The sequence below is a fragment of the Hyperolius riggenbachi genome, chromosome 6, assembly GCF_040937935.1.
Source record: "Hyperolius riggenbachi isolate aHypRig1 chromosome 6, aHypRig1.pri, whole genome shotgun sequence".
NCBI lineage: Eukaryota > Metazoa > Chordata > Amphibia > Anura > Hyperoliidae > Hyperolius > Hyperolius riggenbachi.
The window spans coordinates 365,787,137-365,805,982 of NC_090651.1; the positions used below are offsets into that span (position 1 = coordinate 365,787,137).

Here is an 18,846-nt window from a genome sequence, read left to right on the forward strand (position 1 = left end):
AGGATATGGCCCTTTGTGTACCATTTTCATTCTACTAAAACAATCCACTTCTTACTAATTAGAACATACTTGTGTTTTTGTTTTTTTGTCTTTTTTTATATTGCCAAAAGCTGTTTTAAGATAAATGCATTATTTACCTTTATCTGTTTTGGGTGGTCTTTACTCATGGTTATGGTCTTGTTGTAGACATATAGGGTCACATCCTTTGTGCCCCGGTGATCCTTTTGAATATTGGTCAAGAATGGGGTCAAGAATGAGTTGTTGTTAGATATTGTTTCAGCAAGTTTATATTCTCCAGTGCTTATGAATTGGTATCTATTATCATCAAACGTCTTGTAATGAGGATCATGGACCTTGCAAGTTGAATATTGGGTTGGGTAGCAGCCTCGTATTCCATTGACCAACGTACATTTTTCACTGTCTTTGCAGCTGGTGGATTGACAGTCTACAGTCCCTAAGACTGAATCACACCTACAGAGAACGCCACAGTTGTCATCATACCAGGACTGATCAGGCTGATAATACAGCCCGTTATACTGGCAGCCACAGGATGAAATGGGTATGCACTTGTCTCCACTGAGGACCATGGCGTTATTACACTGGCAGGTGTCCATGCATGGTTTTGAACATGTGACTGGAGCATTTCTGTTGAAGCAAGTTGCAGGACAAGCATTTCCACAGATGTTGTAATGGCTGTTTTGGTCCTCGCAAATCTTAGCTGAAAAATATTCCAGATTAAATTATTGTCATACAAATAAACTTTATTGAAGGCACTTAAAGTGGACCCAAATTAAAAATACAAGATTTCAGAAATAAAATGTATTTTCTAAATTATAACAATAAATAGCAGCCTTTTTTCAGCTGCATGATGACAAATTTTAAATATTTTACATTTATTGGAGAAACCCCTCCCTTCCTTTCAAATTGCCGGGACAGAATCTGGCAAAATGCTGGAGTAGGTAGTGTCCAGCAATGGAGGAATTGCTAATGGCTGCCCCCAGCATAACCCCCGTTATGAAAAAAGAAGGGTGAAAAGCATGCACTGAAATGCTCATAGGCTTGAAGGAGTGTTTATTTATCTTCGTATGTGTTAGAGTGTTGCAACTAAATATTTTGAATTAAAAAAATGTTTGGTTTGGGTCCACTTTAACATTATTTTCTGCTGAAAATTATACTATTCCGTTTTGCCTTATTTCCCTGATTAGGAGACCAACTCTCCATAAAACAGGAATTCTTGTGTAGCTCTCGGCAGTCACACAACCATTAATAAAATAATACTATCACTTGTATATTTTCTCACATCAGACTCAACGCATTTGAGAACTGCAGCCAGTAAGGACAGTAGGCCACACTGCGGAGTCTGGTTTAAGGATTCCTTAGTAAATAGTTACTGCTGTCAGATAAGATTTGAAAACTAGCCTCCTATGTCAAATGCAGAGACCTTAACCACTGTCTAGTCCAGGGATGTGCAAACTTTTGGAGTCAAGGGCCACATGGGATTCTCAAGAGCCAGCAGGGGAAGGGGGGAAGGAAGGAACAGAATAGGAATGCAGTGTGTGAAGTGAAATGGGTGTGGCCATAACAGGATGTGGGCAGAGCTAACTAGCATAATAGTGTACTGCGAAGACAGTGGGCCCAATTTTTCTCCCTAAACACAGGCACAGTGACCCTAAAGGTAATTAGACAACGTTCCCTCCACCCACAAACAGCAAATGGCTGCAGCCAGACTTCTTTGGCACCACACAGCAAAGGCCCAGGGACAACAGGCAGAACCCCCTCAGACAGCAAGAAACATCATTTGGCAGCGTTTGCCACAAAATATGCATAATGCTGTAGCATTTTGCCAGAAAATATATGTAATGCAGTATTGGAGTGAGAGGGAGGCAAAGAAAAGAGTCGGCACTACAGTTCACGCTGCATGCAGAGGAGTATTGGCGGGATGCACAGCCTCTTTTGACACGGCCAACGTGCTCTGGCTTGGTGGATACACGTTGGTAGGAGAGGAGTAAGAAGATGCGGAAGTTGGCACTGCTGGCAACTGTGTTTATTTTCAATAGGTGGTAACACGTCAGAAAGTACATGTGAAGCAAAAATTGCACGTACCGTGGTGTTGGAGGCTGTGAGCTGGTGGCGGGTGCTGGGCACAGAATAGCCTTACAGCCATTTTGCGCTGTCTGTACAGCCTCCGTAGAAGCGCACTGACAGCGCAAAATGGCCGTAAGGCTATTCTGTGCCCAGCACCCACCACCAGCTCACAGCCTCCAACACCACGGTACGTGCAATTTTTGCTTCACATGTACTTTCTGACGTGTTACCACTTATTGAAAATAAACACAGTTGCCAGCAGTGCCAACTTCCGCCTTTTCTTACTCCTCTCCTACCAAAATATATGTAATGCACCAACATTTCCCCAGAAAATACAGATAATACAGCAGCGTTTCCCCAGAAAATACAGATAACGCAGCAGCATTTCACCGGAAAATGCACATATTGGTGTAGTGTTTCACAAGAAAATACACATAATGGCACAGCATTTCCCTAGAAAATACAGATAATGTGGCAGCGTTTCACCAGAAAATACATATAATGGCCCAGCATTTCCCCAGAAAATACACATAATGATGCAGCATTTCACCAGAAAATACACATAATGGCACAGCGTTTACCTAGAAAATACAGATAATGTGGCAGCGTTTCACCAGAAAATACATATAATGGCCCAGCATTTCCCCAGAAAATACAGATAATGCCGCAGCGTTTCACCAGAAAATACGCTCTTTTATCCTCCTCTCATTAGTGCCCCCTAATAATCTGGTGCTAATCGTGCACCCGTAAAGAAAAAACATTTACTCGCCTGGCAGAAGACTCCTCTCCTCCAGCATAGCTCCCTGATCATCTTCCTGCAGCAGCTCCCAGATCATCTTACTGCAGCAGCTCCCAGATCATCTTACTGCAGCAAGTCCAGCTGCAAAACTCCCAAGCTGACAGGCAGAGTAGGACTACAAGAAAATGGTGCCCGAAGCCCTGCACTGGAGACACAAATAGTCTCTAGTGCTGACATTCGGATGCCATTTTGCCATAGCCCTGCTCTGCGTGCTGGATACCACAGACTCCCGGAGGTGAGCTGTAGGCTGCGGCCGGTGAACTGGCATGGTGTCCATTAATCACTGCAAGCCAGTTCACCACCTGGGGATACACATCATCCGGCTCTGCATCGGTGGGCCAAATGAAATTGTGGGCCATAGTTTGCCTACCCCTGGTCTAGCCACTAATATAAGCACCTCTGTCTAACCTTCAGTATGCTTTGATATGATCCAAGTGAGGCTGGCAAATTCTGACCTTTGGGCAACCTGTTCAGTTCAGCTCTGTTCTTGAGTGTGTATGGCAAACCTTGTATTGGCTCATTTTTAACAGAGATTGGATCTAATAACACTAGTGATGAGCACAAATTTCACATGGGCGTAATTTTGCATCGACAATTCAAAATTATGATGCAAAATCGTAATGCAAAATTTTGAGAAAAATCATAATTAATTTTGTCTGTAATTGTAATAATTCGTAATTTTGCATACTATTTTGTGTAAATTTGTGCCGAATTTAGCGGTTAATAGCAAAGCCCCCATACTTGCTATTGCCACCAAAATTGCTATGTATATTAAGGAGAATAGTGGGTACAAGTCAAAAAAAATAAGTTTTCAAAAATATTTTATATTTTTTGAGAAAATAGATTTTAAAAATGCAAAGGAAAAATGGTTTTTAAACTGTAATTTTTTTGAGTTTACAAAAAAAAATCTTTGCATTTTAAAATCGATTTTCTCAAAAACTAGGTCGTTTTAAAAATAAAAATATTTTAACTTGTACTCACTATTCTCCACAACATATGTAGCAATTGTGGTGACAATAGCATGTATGGGGGCTTTGCTATTTACTGCTTGGCACAAAATTACGTTAAAATTATTATGTGAAAATGTATGTGAAATTACAAATTATTATACAAAATCGATTGAATTTACAAATCGTATTTATGCATAGGCATAATTGCGAAAATGTATGCAAAATTTACACAACCTACTCAGTTCAGCTCTATTCTTGAAGGTGTATGGCAAACCTTATTTTGGATAATTTTTAAAGGACCACTGTCATGAAAATCTTAAAATATAAAATATACAATATGTAAACATATACAAATAAGAAGTATGTTTCTTCCAGAGTAAAATGAGCTAGAAATTACTTTTCTGCTATGTTGCTGTCACTTACAGTAAGTAGTAAAAAAACGACTAGCCCATCTCCTCATGGGGGGTTCAAAGGGTTTTCTTTATTTTCAAAAGCACTTAGAGAATGACAGTTGCTCTTTCCACGGTGAGCAGGGACGCTGGCCAGCATCTTTTAAATGTAAATATTTTTCAGAGAGTGTCTTTATAAAGAATAAAGGCCATGCTGAGAATCCCCTATGAAGAGATGGACTAACCCAAAACCCATCGAGAATATCAGATTTCTACTACTTACTGTAAGTGACAGCAACATCTGGAAGAAACATACTTCTTATTTGTATGAGTTTACATGTATTTTAAATTGAGATTTGATCTAATAACATCAGTGATGAGCACATACTGTATTTAGCATTGACACAATTTTGCATCGAAATTCCCTATTACAGTGCAAAATCGTATGGCAAAAGTTTGGGAAAAATTATAATTAGTTTTGTCTGTAATTGTAATCATTCGTAATTTCACATACATTTTTGCATAATTTTCGTGTAATTTTGTGCTGAATTTAGCGGTTAATAGCAACGGAAAATTGGATTATTAAAATTGTAACTACAAGGTCTTTTTGAAAACATTTTTTTTTACTTGTACCCACTCATTTCTTTAACATATGAAGCAGTTTTGGTAAACAATAGCATGTATGGGAGCTTTGCTATTCACCGCTAAAGTTGGCACAAAGTTATGCAAAAATTACGTGAAAATTTATGTGAAATTACGAATGATTATACCAAATTCATTTAATCTACAAATCTTAACTATGCATAGACGTAATTGCAAAAATGTACGCCAAATTTTGCGTAATTGTAATTACGACCATCACTAAATAACACTCACACGTCCTCAGGTGCTTGCTCTATTACAAAGTTGTGGAGCCACACTTTCTCTTTTAGCCTCTTTCAACTGCTCTCCCACCACATTGATAAAACACGGTTAAATAGGGACCTTACTTTTTTATAGACTTTTATAACATTTGATGTTTTTATTGACTCTAACTTCTAATCTAATAAAATTACTGAATATCGTATGCTTACCTTAAGGCTCCTTTCACACTGGCAGATAAATCATTCTGCTTAGCGGAGCACATTGGAATGGATCGTAATGGATGCAAAGAATCCTATGTTAAGCAATAGGATATGTTCACATCACTCCATGCATAGCAGATCCATTCAATGTGTTCCCACAAGTGGAATGCAAGGATGGGTCCTGCACAATTTTTCCGGATTGACCAGATGGCGACGGAGGCCATAAAGATCAATAGGGATGCTCATTTAGATTCTGGGGAAATGAAATTTCTGCATTTCTAATCGGAAATCCATGTTTCCATCGGAATGCGAAACGTGAAAATGCGCATGCGCTAAGTGGATTTTTGCAGAACCTGCGGTAATTTCCATGGAAAAACTGCTTACCGCTATGCTGCTATGCAGTAATTTTAAGCCAATCAGAAGACTTAAAATCAATAAACCAATCAGATAACGAGGATTTAGATGGAGAAAATCCGCATTAGCAATATAAGTTTAAGCCAGAGTCAGAAAGTAGGAATGAATAAGCCAATCAGAGAGAGCGTTTTTTCGCGGAACTCTGCTTACCAATTTTTGGTGATTTTAAGACAATCAGAAGACATAGAGAGTACCAGCCTATCAGAGAATGTGGAAATTGTAGCAAAAATTTTGGCGAAAGTCTGCATTGGAATGCGGAAATACGCAGAAAGTGGTACATGGGAAGCAGTTAGCAGTAATCAGCATTGGAGGTAAGCAAAAATTCAGCAAGATTGGAAATCGGCATTTCTAACCATCCCTAAGAATCAGTGCTAGCCTATGAGGATAGACCATGTCCATTGTCACTAGGATGCTCTTTGCATGCATTTGCAAGATATTCACCTGCCGTCAACCATTCGAGTCCCTGCGCACAGGAAACACCCATATGCCAATCTCAAGTCCATAGCAGAAGCACATCAGACTCCCACTAGTTGCAACAGACCAAAGAGAATCGTTCCTCTCCAGGGAGGATTCTCATTGGTTTACTGAGTCTGGGGCCAATGAAATTCCTCCCTATTGGTCTATTGCAACCAATGGGAGACTGTGATGCTTCTGCTGTGGCTCTGGGATCGCTATGCTGGCATTTTTAGCATGCATGAACATGAATGGATGGTGGCAGCAGCTACTGAAAGCCAGAATGGCAGCAGCCACAGGGAGAGAACATGGCAACAGCCGGCTCTAAGGGTAGCACATGGAACAGATTAGAAAACTGGATGAAAAACTATTGCACAAAATTAAGCTGAAAAGGCTCAGTTTTTCATCTAGTACAGTGTGAATCCAACACAGGACAACACATGTGGACCAGAGGGAACACAGGGGGGGACACAGGACCACACAGGGGGACAGGAGGATGCCACAGGGGAACAGAAGGGGCATGGGGGACCGGATGACCACTCAGGGGAAAAGGAGGGGACACTGGGACACACAGGAGGACACAGGGGGACAGAAGGTGACGCACAGGGCAAAGGAGGACACAAGGGGACACAACACTCCCCGAACATCCGCCGCCATCTTATGTCGCTGCGTCTGGGGGTCTACTTTAATAAGCAGATCCCCAGAGAACCCTGTCGGGCCGCCGCCCATCACTGAACACCCATCCGCAGCTGCACTGTCACCCCTGATTATTTAACCTACCGAGACAACGCTGTAATTACAGTTTATCTCTCACTGTAATTACTGTCTATCGGAGCCCTGGCAAAGCATCTTTGAAGCTCCTGCCAGAGCTCCCCATTGGTCCACTGCCTGGACTATTGTCATTGATCCAAACAGTGGGCCAATGGGGAGCCTCGGCGAGAGCCTCAAAGATGTTTTGCCGGGTCTCCCCATAGTCAGTAATTACAGTGAGAGATATACTGTAATTACAGCGTATTTGCTGCAAGAGGCAGCGATGACCCCCAGATGCAGCGGCAACAACGTGCGTTAGCTGGTTATGTCTGGCACCAGTATGAAAAGCACAATAAGATAGAGTGTAAAGAACTCGCTGTGTGATTATATTGCGTAAGCAAATTCTTTACCACCTGGGGAGGGGGGGGGGGGGGGTTGCTGCCAATTGGATTAGGCAATGCACCCATTGCCTAATTTAATGAGAAACCATAACCAAGAATTGAACGCCATTCCAATCAGTAGATGATACCCCCTATTGCATGAGAAATCTTTGTTATTTTCACAGGCGCATCATCAGAGGGCTCTGTATGGCTGATATTGTGGTGAAACCCCTCTCACACTGTGATGTCAGGACCATGGTTCTGGCATCACACTGTGGGAGCCTTGTTGCATTGTGGTAAATAACAGCTGTTTACAACTGCCAAAAAAGCAAGCAGCATCTCCTTCCACTGACATCACCTGCCAGCAGTAAAAATGTCACCATGTGATAAATGTCAGAATGTAAATCGGGGAGAGGAAAGATTTTACAGTGGGCAAACACTGACTAAATCATTTATACATAATTGTTGTAAAAATGAAGCACTTTTTTCATCAATTTAAGAAATCATCATCTTTGTTCAATATTTTATCTAAAGATTTGAACAAATGTATGCATTTTTTTTCTGCTGTTAGTCTCTCTTTCTGTGAAGTATAGCCACCATCCAGGACAGTAACCCAAAGATCATTTAAGCTTTGTCCATGGGAACAAAAGTGTGTAGGGACTGGGAGATTAGATTTGATATTGTTAATAGTATACCTGTGTTCATTCATATGTTTACACAGAGTTTATCCAGTTTCTCCCATGTACGTTCCCTTGGGGCATTTTGCACACAAACAAACAAACAAACAAACACAGAACATTTATATCGCGCTTTTCTCCTGGCGGACTCAAAGCGCCAGAGCTGCAGCCACTAGGACGCTCTCTATAGGCAGTAGCAGTGTTAGGAAGACTTGCCTAAGGTCTCCTACTGAATAGGTGCTGGCTTACTGAACAGCCAGAGCCGAGATTCGAACCCAGGTCTCCTGTGTCAGAGGCAGAGCCCTTAACCATTACACCATCCAGCCACCACCACACATGATCAGATATACCAGATTGGTAGAATCAAAAGAAAATGTGCCTTGTTCTCTGTATCCCTGTTGTGCACCTGGTATTGATATCCTGTCAGTGGATATGCCTGCAGGTCTTACACCTTCTTTGTTGTCAAGGTGATGTTCTATTCTGTTGTGGCCTATTCAGAGAACTCCTGACAATCATCTGTTTTAGATAATCAATTTCCCCCACACCTGGATTCAGAACAAATCTAGAACTTTACCTCTCCTCTGGAGCTTTCTTCCAAATGGTGTTTGCACTCACCATCCTTCAAGATCAAGCAAATCTTAAAAAAATAACTTTTCAGGCAAACATACAATATGACCTATGATGTGTTGCCCAGTTACTGATCCTGCTCTATCTCATACTCACCACCTAGTCAAGGCACCAACAGCTTAGCGAATATCTTTACCATGAATATCATTCCTCTATTCCTTTAGAACAGGGGTCCCCAAATGTTTTGGGTTGAGGGCCGGGTCAAAATACTTCAGACTACTGGGGGGCCGGAGTATACATAAAATGATGTAGAAGTCTTTGCGGGCCAGACAGTGAAGCATACCCAGGTGACAAGCTGCAGTCTAATTGGACAGCAGTGTCACCTGATGTGGAATTTGATTGGGAATCAGCAAATTACTGCTTTCTGGCTTCCATGTGGATGGGTGGTGCCAGCACTGCTATTGTATATGTGGACCACCAATATTTAAAGATGTAGCTGACCGCATCTATAAGTAATACATTTTGTGCATGGGGGCCAGTAAAAAAGCCTCAGGGGGCCACATTTGGCCTGCGGGCCTTAGTTTGAGGAGCACTGCTTTATAATGTAAGCTCTTTTAGTGGTTTTAAGGTACTTTATAGAGTAGGTTTGTTATATCTCTTGATTGAATTGGTTCTATTAGATGCACTTGACTTACCTATTTCTATGCTCTTCCTCTGTAATGTGTTTGATGATATATATGATTGTGATGATCCGCTCAGCTGGCTGCACAGGCAGACAGCTGTTTGTCCATTCCTCTAGTCTGTGGGCTGCAGGTCTCTGGAACAGAGACCTGTCTTTTCATTGCAAGTTTCTGTTGTGTTCTCTTGCTGGGGAATTTGCATACATTCGTTATGCAAATCCCCTACCTGCCTTCTTTGATGACTGGCACTATAAGAGCTTTATCTTTCCCAGAATGCTTTGCTGGTCATTTCCCTTCCATGCTCAGTTCCTGATGGACACTGCTGGAGTGTCAGCCATTGCTATCTAGTATAGTTAATTCCTGGGGGTTGCTTTAGGCTCCCCTTCTAGCCCAGTCAAGTTGTATTATCTGTATTGCCTGTTCTGTCTTGTCTTGCCTGTTTGCCATTGTCCTGTCCCTATGGTGGTTGACAGGAAATGGTTCTGATCTATGTTCTTGGAGTATAGCTGGTGCAGCGGTTGCTACCAGCTATCTCTTCTGTTCTGTTTCCTGGGATCGCGCTAGCTACTTTGTGCTAGCGCTGGGGATCCTTCTGTTCTGTTTCTTGGGATCGCGCTAGCTACTTTGTGCGAGCGCTGGGGATCCTTCTGTTCTGTCTTGTCGGGCGATTGCGCTGTCACCAACGGCGGTTGATAGCGAATCGTTCTGTCTTGCTGAGATCGCACTAGCCGCTAGCGTTAGCGGCTGTGGATCTTTCTGATCTGTGTTCCTGCTTGGATCACACTTGCTCTGGCGGAAGAGCGGTGGATCCTTCCTGCCTAGTTCTTGTTTTTCGTGTGTCTGTCTTGTCCGCTGCGCTTGCTACAGGCTCGGTGAGGTAACCGTTAAGCAAGCGCTCGCGTCTCCTGTTTCATGTTCGTCTGTTTATGGTTAGTTAGGCGTGCTTGTCTCTATTGTGCTTATCACGTGGAGATCGCGCATAACCGCGTGCACTGTTGCGAATGAGTGCGGTGTTCGCGGTTAGCTAGCGGTTGTTGTTTTCCGTATCTCCTTATTGTATTTGCTGTGCCTTTGCTACCCTCGTATTCTATTCTGTTCTGCCTTGTGTCACGTCTCGCGATCGCACCTCTCGCGATCGCGTTCCTATTTCGTATCTGCTGTTGTGTGTGCGCGGTCGCGGAGTGGCGACTGGATTGGCGCACACACATACAACCTATCCCTTTTGCTCCATCTCATTCGCAATCGCCTCTCTTGCGATTGCGTTCTGCGCTTCGTACAATTCCTGTCTGGCACTTGTGGAGGTACAGAGGATTGGTTCCTCTGCACTCCCCAGCGCCATCTGCCGACAGGAATTTCCCTCTACAGGTGCGTAGCACCTTTTGCTGGGTTCCTGCTAATTATACGCTTGTGGAGGATCTCCGCCGTGTCAGCGCACGCGTTGTGCGCTGATCACGGGGAAAGTTCCACAATCGTGACAATGATTATATATTATATTACGGATGTTTTTTATTGATCATAACCTGTTTTGTATTTTGTATTTTTGCATACTTCTTTATTATGTGATCATGAGAAAATGTTTTTTGGTGTAAAAAAAAAAAAAAAAAGAAAAGAAAATCAAAGAAAAAAAAAGTTAAAAGAAAAAGAAAAAAAAAGAATGTATTCTCTCATAAGCAGGGTCAAAGCTCTGAATGTGCCATGTAGTGCCGTTGTGCTGTATGGATTTCCATATACCTCCTGTATGTACTATTTTCTGTCACCCTGTTTACCCTTGTTTATATTTGCTATTGCTAAATTTTGCATATAGATGTTAACATTTGATAGCACTTTTCTCCTGTCAGATTCAAAGTGGATCCAAGATAAACTTTTACTCATTAAATAATTGTGTTCCTTTCCTATTGTTTATAGGGCATTCCTCAAGCCAGATAATTATTTTTTTTTTGTTTTAATACTCTAATTCCCTATAAACTAAACAAGCCTCGCCCACAGCTCAAAGTGCCTTGGCATTCCATGTAGCAAGGGCTTACGGGAGCTCAGTCTGGGCAGGAGGAGGAGGAGGTTACTAGCCAGAGATTTCAGAGGCAGAAGGGAGAAGAGAGGAGGAGAGGGGAGTGAAGTTTTCACAGGCTGAGGGCTGGAGATGCAGTTGCAGCTTGCCTATGTGTAATGTGACAAACAAAACATGGCCGCTGTCACAGGAATAAATAATCATCCAACTGTTGAAGCTGTTTGCAGCTAGATATGCTGTGTAAACTATCTAAACTTTAGATAAGATATATAGACCAGTTACTTGTCATAGTTAGTTTTGCATCTCGGAGCCACTTTAAGAGCTAGAGACACTTAGGATGCTCTTAATAGGCCACCTTGCAGTGTTAGGGAGCGTTGCCCAAGGACTCCTTACTGAATAGGTGCTGGTCTCATGGGTGGAGCCCTTGACAGTACACTATAATGCAATCATCTCTCTACTTTGCTAGTGTCACCATAAATGCAAAACACCACAAAATAAGATGTCACTATCCAAACAAACAAAAAAAATCTACTGTTATTTTGAAAAGCTGCTTTTTTAATATACAAGGTAGCTATCACTGTTATTCAACAGTTTTTGTACATAACAAAAAAATTAGAGTTTAAAGGGGCACTACGGCAAAAAATTGTCAAATTTAAAATATGTGCAAACTAAGAAGTACATTTTTTTCCAGAGTACAATGAGCCATAAATTACTTTTCTCCTATGTTGCTGTCACTTACAGTAGGCAGTAGAAATCTGACAAAAGCGACAGGTTTTGGACTAGTCCATCTCTGTATAGGGGATTATCAGGGATTTATTTATTTTCAAAAGCACTTAGTGAATGGCAGTTGCTCTGTACATGCCAAAAACTGTGTAGTGTGCAGGGAAGATGGCCAGCATCATTGTTTAAATCCTTTTTAGGGAATGTCCTTATAAATAATAAAAGCCTTGCTGAGAATCCTCTATGAAGAGATGGACTAGTCAAAAAACCTGTCGCTTCTGTCAGATTTCTACTACCTACTGTAAGTGACAGCAACATAGGAGAAAAGTAAATTATGGCTCATTTTACTCTGGAAAAAAACTACTTCTTATTTGTTTATGTTTGCACATATTTAAAATTTTACAATGTTTAGCCATATTGCCCCTTTAATTTTCAGGAAATCAAAATGAATTGTTAAAGAGGCACTGTAGTGACATACTGTATAGTAGGATGCAGTAAATTACCGTGTTTTTTGGACTGTAAGATGCAATGGACCATAGGATGCACCTAGATTAAGAGGACAAAAATCAGAGAAAACAAAATATACTAAACCTGGTGCGTCCATGGTGAAGGGGTGTCTTGTGGATCTTCTCCTCTCAATTATTATGCCCCCCTTTTATCTCATGTCCCCCTAGTGCCACTTGTGGCCATCCCACCCCCACCCCCCAGTGTTGTCCCCTCCCCCCTCTGTCCCCCTTCTATGTTCTCCTCCTGTTTATCTTCTGTCCTCCCGTTTCCTCCTCTATCCCCCTGTATCTTTTGCTGTCTCATGTGTCCTCCTTTGTACTCTTCTGCTCCTCTGTGTCCTCTTCTGTGCGCCTGTGTCATTCTCTGTCCCCATGTGTCCTCCTCCATCCCTTTGTGCCCTTCTCCTGTGTCCTCAGAAATGTAGAAGCACATTTCTGCAGCATCAGGCAGGCTGTGGATTATGCAGGAACAGACCCCATGGAGAGTGGGAGGAGAGAGGCTCCAGACATAGTTGCTGCTGAGTGGAGAGCAGCCCTGTCAATCACGGCTGCCCGCTTAGTTACTGGCGCCGATGGTCTCATGGGCAGGACCACATGACCATCATTGGACCAATCACTGAACTCTCTTAGTAACTACTGATTGACAGGGCTGCACACCACTCAGCAGCAATGCCAGAAGCCTCTCTCCTCTGGCTCTCCATGGAATCTCCATGGGATCTGCTTTTACACAGGCCACAGCCTGCCAGACGGCGCCCTCAACCTGGTCAGCTGCCAAGCCACAATAGCAGTGCCTGGTGGCAGCAGACCTCTGCAGGAATGCGCTTCTACATGTCTGGGGACACAGGAGGAGCAGAAATGGATGGTTCCAAATTTGCGGTATGTACGCCCGCAATCGCCATGTGTGGGGACAGTGGTCTGAATTGTATAATTCGGACTATAACACGCACTTTGGGGGAGAATAAGTGTCTTATGGTTCAAAAAAGAAAGTAGTTAGAATGCCCACTTTTGTGTGAAATATCCTGTTTTCAGTACCAGAAACACTTTCTATAGCTATTAGGAAACAGCTGAAAAAAGATTGGCTCTCGGGTGCATGATGTGATTAAGAAAAATAATTTTATTGTGTCAAATATACAGGCAGTAAAACATGCTGAATCAAATATTTAGCAAAATTCCCTCATATTCCTTAAAGGAAAACTGTAGTGAAAGGTATATGAAGGGTGCCATATTGCTTTCCCTTTAAGCAATACCAGTTGCCTGGTTATCCTGCGGATCCTCTGCCTCTAATACTTTTAGCCATAGACCCTGAACAATCATGCAGCATATCAGGTGTTTGACATTTTTGTCAGATCTGACAAGATTAGCTGCATGCTTGATTCTGGTGGGATTCACTCTACTGCAGGCAGATAGATTAGTAGGGCTGCCCGGCAACTAGTATTGCTTAAAAGGAAATCAATATGGCAGCCTCCATATCATGCTCACTACAGTTCTCCTTTAAAGAATAGGGGTGACAGAGGAAGTGGAACAAGCACTATATAAAACAGAATCGCACAAAAACTGCATTCCCCATGCGGTATAAACCCCCAGCAGATAATCAAATGTTCCAAAGGGAAACTAGGTTGATGACGTAACGTGTATTGATCACAACTGCAATGCATTTGAACACTCAATGAAAGCAGGATCAAAGTTCATCCAGTGTATATAAATCCTTTGTGAAGGCAGTATCTATAACTTCAGTTCCAGATCATATTAAAACATGAGCAGGGCATATGGTGCAAAAAGAGTGATCCAAGTCGCAGAACAGTCCCAGGTCTGGACCCTGTGGGCACTCAGCAAAGAAATACAGATCAATGGAACTTGTTTCCAGACACAAAAGAGTTCCAGGGCTGGATGCAGAGGGCCCTCAGCAAAGGAAAAAATCACACTGTCCATAAAACACCGGCTGACCTCAATCACAGATCAGACCGGGGCTGTATATCTAATGATATCCAGTGAGTGCTGCATGGTGATGGTAAAGTCCTCTGATCAGACTCCCAGCATAGGTCCAGTGAGACAGGGAGTTGTAGTATAGGTACTGAGGGCAGTACACATTTTATAGCTTAGTTGCTGTATATTGGTATGTAGCCCCACCACCAAGGTTCACCCTAAGCTTTTTATTATGTGGAATTCCACCACTTCTGGGCATTTTGTTAGACTAGAGATGTTTTATAATGGCTTCAGAACTCTCAGAAAATGAACATTAAGCAGACATCATCAGCCAGTACTAAAGAGATTGCTGTCTGTGATAGAGATGAGCACAAATTTCGCATGATCATATTTTTGCATCATAGTTTGCAATTACGATGCAAAATTGTAATGCAAAATTTCTGGAAAATGTATAATAAATTTTGCATGTAAACGTAATCCATCTGAAATGTTGTGTAATTTTGTGCCTACTTTGGCTTTTAAAATCAAAGCCCCCATACATGCTACCATTACCAAAATATTACGGAATATTGGGAACAAGAAAACATTTTTCAAAAAGACCTTGTAGTTTTTGAGAAAACCAATTTTAAACATTCAAAGAAAAAAAATGTTTTTTAAACTGTAATTTTTCTGAGTTTTAAAACTATTTTTCGTTGCATTTTCAAAATCGTTTTTCTTAAATTGAACCAGAGACGAAGCACCCTCATGTATTTTACCAAAGAAATCAGTGGGAACATTAGAGAAAACGTCTAACCTGCTCTTTGTTTCATCCTCACTGCTAAAAGTGTCTGTTATCAGCTGAGATAAGAATCCCGGACTGAGCATTCAGTCTGGCTTTGCTATAAATAATGACTCAGCTATAATGATTCCTGAGCAGAGCTACAAGGGGGCTGGTTTGGGCTTGAAAAGACACCAGAGAAGACAGTCTCAGCTATAATCATTCTGTAGCAAAGCTAGACTGATTGCTCAGTTGGAATTCTTATCAGAGGTGATAACAGGCAAATTAAACAGAGAATAATGAAACAAAGAGCAGATTAGGTGTTTACTGTCATGTTCCCACTGATTTATAAGGTAAAATACATGAGGGTGTTTCGTCTCTGGTTCTCTTTAAAAACTACAAGGTCTTTTTGAAAAAAAATGTTTGAACTATTTTCTTTAACATATACTGCAGTTAAAGGGTCAATAGCATGTATGGGGTCTACTCACTGCTAAAGTCAGCACGAAATTGCATGAAAATTACGCAAAAATGTTTGCAAAATGACAAATGATTATCCGAAATCAATTGAATTTACAAGTTGTAATTACGTATAGGCGTAATTGCACAAATTTACATGAAATTTGGCGTAATCATAATTAGCGTATTATTACGATCATCCCTAGTCTGTGATAAATTACAGGAAGTAAATAGAGAGAGGAAAGATTTTAGTAAATAATTTATATGTAAAAAATGAAGCAAATGTATTCATTATCTGACTACTATTTCTGTTTAAAGGAACACTATCAATTAAAACAACTTTTTTTAAATACTCTATAATAGGGTACACATTACTACTGGTGCTAGGGGCACTTTATTTATTCACCCAGTTCTCTCTCCCTGTCGCCATCCCTGCTTAAAAATCATCCTTCATTCCTCACACAGCTCACAAATATACTTCACTGTGTCACAGCACACAGGAGAAGTGAGCAGGAAGATGATCTGAAGAGGTAACAGGTAACTAGATGTGCTGTAATATTGCTTTAATATAACTAGCAGTTAGGGGTGATGATGTGTATACACTACTCCTGACTGATTGGCTTGCTTGTGATGATACACTCCAGTCTGCATGTACTTTATAGGCTGTTATGTGGTGTCCATGCTGAGGGAGAGACACTGTTTACAAAAGCATTATCAAGATCTTTATCAGTCAGAGAACAGAAGACAAGGAACACACATTGCTGGAATCTTTAACCTCTTACTGCCACCTGAATAAGATTCTTTCAGCTAGGTTGATAGCAACCCCTCTGTGCAGGAACATGGTCTAGCCCTGCAGAGCCGGACACTTTTGAATCTAAAACTGATGGATGGTTTTACAGCAGAGAGGCAGAGCTGTGTGAGGAAGGAAATTGCTAGTACTTGTGGTATTGTGTGCCCTAACATACAGCATTAAAAAAATGTGTTAATCGATAGTATTCTTTTACGTATGTGTACTTCTTCAGTTTCATTGAATTCACCCTGTTTTAAACAGTCCAATTACTTACGACATCTCGATGGTGTCCTCCAGTCATGAATGGTAAGACCTTGCCTCTGACACGTGATGGCATAGGTCTCCAGAGCTTTGCACAGGATACTCTTTGCTCCATCATTCATGCAGACGTCCATCAAGCAAGTGTCAAAAAATTCCCTTGGGCTGACCTTCTTTATGCACTCTCTGAAAGGACCGTCCTCTTTGAAGAGCATCCCACAATTATTGTCACCTCCAAACTCGTGCTTCTTAGCCTCATCACAAACCGGACATACAGATGGGCATTTATTAAAGCAGAAGGGATCTCTGTCGTACTTTGTCCATGTTGCTGCCCACTCTATAGTGGAGTTAATTATTGTTCCATTAGGTGCTCTTTGATCATCGTTCGGATCCCCATTGAAGTTTCCACAGAGACCAGATACTAAGCCATAATAGCTACTGGGTAGAGTATATTCAACAAGCCAGTTCCAATCAGCGATAAGATTGATGCCATTGGCTGTTTCCACTATGCAGTAAACTCCATTGAGAGTGACATTAAGCTTGCCATCACTGAGAATTGCTGGCAGATTTGTCAAGGTACCATTGACCTGCACAACGAAGATAAAGCTCAATCAACAGTTGGTAAAGAAATTCTGGCATCTGTGTACAATATTTAAGACTTTCGAGGGATATTAGCTTATCATCTTATCTAAATAAGCAATAAGCATATTTTAAGATTCCATCCTGCACTCAGTCTCAGCTCTACTAACAATAGTCTCATGTCTTCAGGGCCAGATTTACCAAAAGGCACTGTAGGCACCTGCCTACAGGCACCTGATGATGGAAAGGTGGCTCACTCCCCTCCCAGAACACCTCCCTCCCTCTTTCCCTATGCGGAGTCCCAGGCAGACTGTAAATAAGAGGTTACTCACCCAGTTTGCGCCATTCCACTGATGAGATCTCCCTTAATTTGGTGGCTACTACTAGCTAGGTTACCCACCCAGTTCTCTGCATTCCACTGAGGAGATCTCTTTTAATTTGGGGGCACCACTAGCAACTTAATACTGAGGGTATCTCTGGCTACCTAATGCTTAGAGACACTTGTAGCTATCTTTGATGTGCAAGGGAACTAAGGGAGTGAGCCAGCACACTTGGGGTGCAGTTGGGTGGGGGTTTGTAGGTTCATCGAGAGTGAGGTCTAGGGAGATAAGACATCTGTGCCTATAGGCTCCTGTGATGTAAGTACGGGCCTTCTTTTCTGGTTACCTCTTCTCACTCCCACCTACAAGACTTCTCTCATTTCTCTCGCCTCTTCTGGAACACCCTCCCTCAACACATCCGCCACTCACCCACACTTACCCTTTTTAGGAGCAACCTGAAAATTCACCTCTTCAGGCAAGCATACTATCTCTATTAGGGCACCCTGGTAACTGGCCCCCATTTTACCATCTCATTCACAGCTTACCTTCACCTGTTGTCCAGTACCTTAAATCTTTAGACTGTAATGCTAAGTACACACCATACAATCTTCTGTTATGCTTGGCACACATGATACCATTTTCTGTTAGATTTACCTGAAAGATCAATTTTTTTCAATATGTCTGATCTTAGTTTTGATCGATTTTCTGTAGAAATGAATGGAAATCAATTGAAAAATTGATCATAATTAACCACTTAACGACCGCCTAACGCCGATGGGTCGTTAGTAGTTTTTGCATGGAAACGGCCGCTCATGGGTGTCTCCGTGAACTGCCTGCGAGCCTCCGATCGTGGCTTGCAGGCAAAATGTAAACCCCCGCTGTTTGCATCATACGGCGCTGCTGCGCAGCAGCGCCATAAAGGAGATTGGCGATCCCCGACCTCTGATTGGCCGGGGATCGCCGGCATCTGATAGGCTGAAGCCTATCCTAGGCGGCGCAGGACGGATCTCCGTCCTGCGCATTCCACAGCGTGAGGGAGAGGAAGGGAAGGAGAGGAAGGGAGGGATAGCGCTGCGGAGGGGGGCTTTGAAGAGCCCCCCCCCCCCGCTAGGCCAAAACAGCCGGCGACGATCAGACCCCCCCAGCAGGACATCCCCCTAGTGGAGAAAAAAGGGGGGAAGTCTGGTCACCCTGGCTGTCTGCTGATCTGTGCTGTGGGCTGCAGAGCCCACGCTGCATAGATCAGCGCAAAATAGGCTGGTCCTTAAGTGGGTAAGGTCGGACATGTTGAAAAAAATCGATCTGGTAGGTAAATCTAACAGAA

General features: G+C 42.3%; 1 protein-coding gene across 1 annotated transcript in view; it reads right to left on the reverse strand.

Annotated features, from left to right (window-relative positions):
• The window catches only part of LOC137521916 (IgGFc-binding protein-like), a 237,839-nt gene that overhangs the window by 39,067 nt on the left and 179,926 nt on the right, over window positions 1-18,846 (reverse strand). The window contains exons 38-39 of the mRNA XM_068241793.1: window positions 16,640-17,210; window positions 138-718 (exon numbers count right to left, since the gene is read on the reverse strand). Of these exons, the coding sequence (XP_068097894.1) occupies window positions 138-718; window positions 16,640-17,210 (1,152 nt within the window). The remainder of the gene's footprint in view (window positions 1-137; window positions 719-16,639; window positions 17,211-18,846) is intronic.